A 3,725-nucleotide genomic window follows, 5' to 3' on the forward strand; every position below is an offset into this window, starting at 1 on the left:
TATACAATAGACTTGGGACACTTCATAGGGTTAATCTTCACATCAAGAGTCTAGACTCTCTAGTTGGAGTTAATCTCTCTCTATTTCAATTAGTAAGAAATCCATCTTCACTCAACAATTATAGATTCATTTTATGTTAATTAAGAAAGATCCTTCTTGGACATGAGATCTTTGAGGAAATCCTTGCAAATTAGTTCAATAAGTCCTATACGACCCTTGAACTACCCTTATGAAACATACATATCTCAAAGTAACATGTGTCATGAATAAAAAAAAAAGATTTCATCTTTAAAGACCGATATTGATATCGTAAAAGATTTTTTATTTTATTTTTATGATTGATTCAAGTTATAAAATTTCCCCTCTTCAACAACCCAACACATGCATAAAGTCCAAACCAATGTGTGAAGCCAACTCCAAACCACTTTAGCAAAAGCCAAGCCAGGCCATACCATGCAGCCATGTCAACTAAAAGTAACTGTCAATCAACAAAAGCTACCCAAAGAAAACAACAAAACAATAGAAAATTAATAAAGGAATTGGATTCACCCTTCACTTGACTTTTAAATGCAAGAAAAGGCCAACTATGAGACTCACCCAACCACATTGTCTCCTCTTCCCCTCACCATAAAAGCTCACACAACATCCCAACATAACTTCTTATAGAAACAACAGAACCATCAAATTCCAAGTGAGAAAAAAAAATCAAAAGAAGAAATCCAATTCCTTTCAATGTGATTTCAATCAAATCTTCTACAAGAATAGAAAGAAAGCAAAATGGATATCGAATTGGCCAAGTGTGAGTGTTGTGGATTGAAAGAGGATTGTACCCAAGACTACATAAATGAAGTTAAGGCGAAATTCGATGGGAAATGGCTTTGTGGATTATGCGCCGAGGCAGTAAGAGATGAAGTGAACAGAGGGAAAAGACCATTCGAAGTGGAAGACGCGGTGAAGGCTCACATGTCGTTTTGTCGAAAATTCAAGTCGAACCCAGCGATCAGAGTGGCTGATGGGATGAGGCAGATGCTGAGGAGGAGATCAGGAGACTTGTCATCTCCACAATCGAGTAATCGTCGTTCGAGCTTTACTAGTTAGAGAGATAAGAAGACTCTCTTCTTGGCCTTTCATGACTAATTCTCTTCTCTTTGTGCTGTACAAAGGAAGGTGTTCAATGGGTTTAGATCTTTTCTTAATGTGGGTATGGTCTTACATCATCTCTAGGGGGAGAATCAGTGTATCATCGAGATTTGCAACGCATGAATTTCGATGACTTACCAAAAGGAGCACACTTCTTTCTTTTATAATAAAAATGACATTTAAGAATGAAACCATTTTGAATTTTCTATTTTTTGAGTTGTTTTATTTTGCCTTACCATCAAAATTTTTATTTTCTTTGTCTTGTTTTTTAATTATTTTTAACAACATTTTTTGTGTATATTTAGCTTTCGGTTAATGTGAAATTACCAAAAAAGAATTTTTTCAAATGGGGTTTTCTAATTCCATTTTAGTGAAAATGAATTTTGTTCTTGTATTTTCAGTTGCTTCATACATAATATCAGAATTTATTATTTGAGGAACAAAAAAAGTTTAAATTGGTATTAATCTAATCTAAGAATGGGTTTGCTTGTTATGTTTTACTAAAACATGCAGTTTGAAATCTCTCTCTCCTTTTCTTCTTCTTTTTTTTTTTCTTTTTTCCTTATTTTTTGCCAATTTATTGCAAAAAAAAAAAAATCTAAAATAGAAGTTTTTTTTAAAAAGAAAAAGAAAAAAGTCAGTTGCCCACTCCATTAGAGAGGACTCATCAAGCATTATAGCATGATACTTCAATTATCTTAAGGTTAAATATGATTTTGTCTACCATAAGCATTAAAATAATTTAGTTCATATCTAAGTTGGAGTTATAATCAAGTGCGAGTCGACCACACTAGACTTCAATACGAATCTTGATCACGACGGTTGTATCTTACAAATGATCATCAATCAGAAGACCCAATCATATAGCAGAACCCAAAAGGTCTTCTTTTCTTCTGCTACACTATAAAACTACAATCTATTTAACACTAATTTACACATTTTGTGAACTTTGTATTTAGGTTGACAAAATCTCATTTTATTCAATAATTTTGAAAATTTTAAATTTGTTGCTTGGTGGTGTCACATGTTGCTTCCCTAACGCTTTCAACATCTATAAAGGCTACACATTTGGAATTGGATTCAATTGTGTTTTTCGACAAATATGCAATCAACAAGTCGATAAGATTGGTTCAAAACATTAGATTCCTATCTATTAAGGGAATTATAATATTAGTAAATTTTGCAGTCTATTATTCTATAGAAATATTTTTATGAGAAAATTGTTCATGGAGGTATAAGCTTTTGCAATCTTACAATCTTTTGGACCGTACACATATCACGTCGAGAAATTAATAACCAACTTCTAAGTTAGGTTGTCTAAAATTACTCTTAAAAATATAATTCAAACCAATGAAGCCCATATAAGGCGTCTCTACTCCAAATGTGGATTATTTCTAATAGGGTTCACGACAGTTGGGAATATGATATAAGTTTCACACCATATCTATTACTTTTGTTTCTATTTACTAAGGTGATATTTGAAAGAAAAAAATAGAGAGGTTAATTATTGGAGGAGATGAGATCACAAATGTACGCCAATAGAGCATAAATGCTCAAGGCTGAAAAAATATTGCAGTGGCAAGAGACACGTATGGTGGAGAAGATCAATCAATTATTGGGTTTATTCTCGTGTGTTTTCTTCTAAAACATGTTACGCATCTTAATGCAAGCGAAAGTGCAAATATAGCCTATTCTTAATCTCGTTGATTTGTAATGTTCATACCATGGTTTCAAAACTCGTCCGAGATCGAGACGTATCGCCCAGCAACGAGACGGACGGACAAGTCAATGTGTCGAACGAGATTTAAAACCCACGTTCATTTTTCTCATTGTTGAACGAGATGTCTCAAAAATATCGAAAATTTTGTCTGCGACCAGACGTCAAAACGAGTTTTAAAACCATGGTTCGTACGTACATTACATTAAGAGATTTTTATCCCCTCCAACTACAAGTAATTTGGATCCTACCAACTACAATCATATCCAAACCCAACTCAATAAACCTTGAGGGATTGGCTTAATGACAATTGCAGACAGATAAACAATTAATGGTCATAGATCACAAGTTCAATACCCAATACGAGCATTAATTCATCAGGGGCCACCCATGAGGACACACCCTCACTTACCTGGTGCGGGAGTTGCATGTGCCTCGGGACTAGTCCTTGGACAAGACCATGGTCTATGGATTGGACCAAAATTAGATATGGATCTGATCCAATGTCTACAGGGATACCTAATTATCGAGGAAAAAAAATCAACTCAACAAGGTCAGGTCAGGTTAGATAATTTTAGAATTTGTATTGTTTTAACACATTTTACATCTTTGGAAGCTTATAATAGTATTTTATTTTATCATTATACTCTTCATCTCATACGAATCCATGTTGTGGAAAAGGTATCTTGAAAAACTTTAAAATATAATTTTCAAAGCAATATATATTTGGATTTAAGCGGATATAGGCATGGATCTAAATTTAACCCCAATCTGAGTCAGATATATGGATATTGTACCATATTCGACCCATTTTTTATTCGAATCCATATACTCAAAGGATCCAAACCCGTCAAATTCGACTTTCGGA

General features: G+C 33.7%; 1 protein-coding gene across 1 annotated transcript; it reads left to right on the plus strand.

Annotated features, from left to right (window-relative positions):
* The first annotated feature begins 600 nt into the window (after positions 1 to 600).
* Positions 601 to 1,331, plus strand: LOC147395730 (uncharacterized). The gene has a single exon (XM_086451556.1). The coding sequence runs from the start codon at positions 778 to 780 to the stop codon at positions 1,096 to 1,098; it is 321 nt and encodes a 106-aa protein (XP_086307682.1). The 5' UTR covers positions 601 to 777; the 3' UTR covers positions 1,099 to 1,331.
* The last annotated feature ends 2,394 nt before the right edge of the window (positions 1,332 to 3,725 follow it).

Source organism: Akebia trifoliata, chromosome 8 (genome assembly GCF_017979445.1).
Source record: "Akebia trifoliata isolate Shusen 1 chromosome 8, ASM1797944v1, whole genome shotgun sequence".
Classification (NCBI taxonomy): Eukaryota; Viridiplantae; Streptophyta; class Magnoliopsida; order Ranunculales; family Lardizabalaceae; genus Akebia; species Akebia trifoliata.

What these genes read in the sequence shown, in the direction of transcription:
- LOC147395730 (XM_086451556.1), top strand. Translation starts at nt 778, where the DNA reads ATGGATATCGAATTGGCCAAGTGTGAGTGTTGTGGATTGAAAGAGGAT.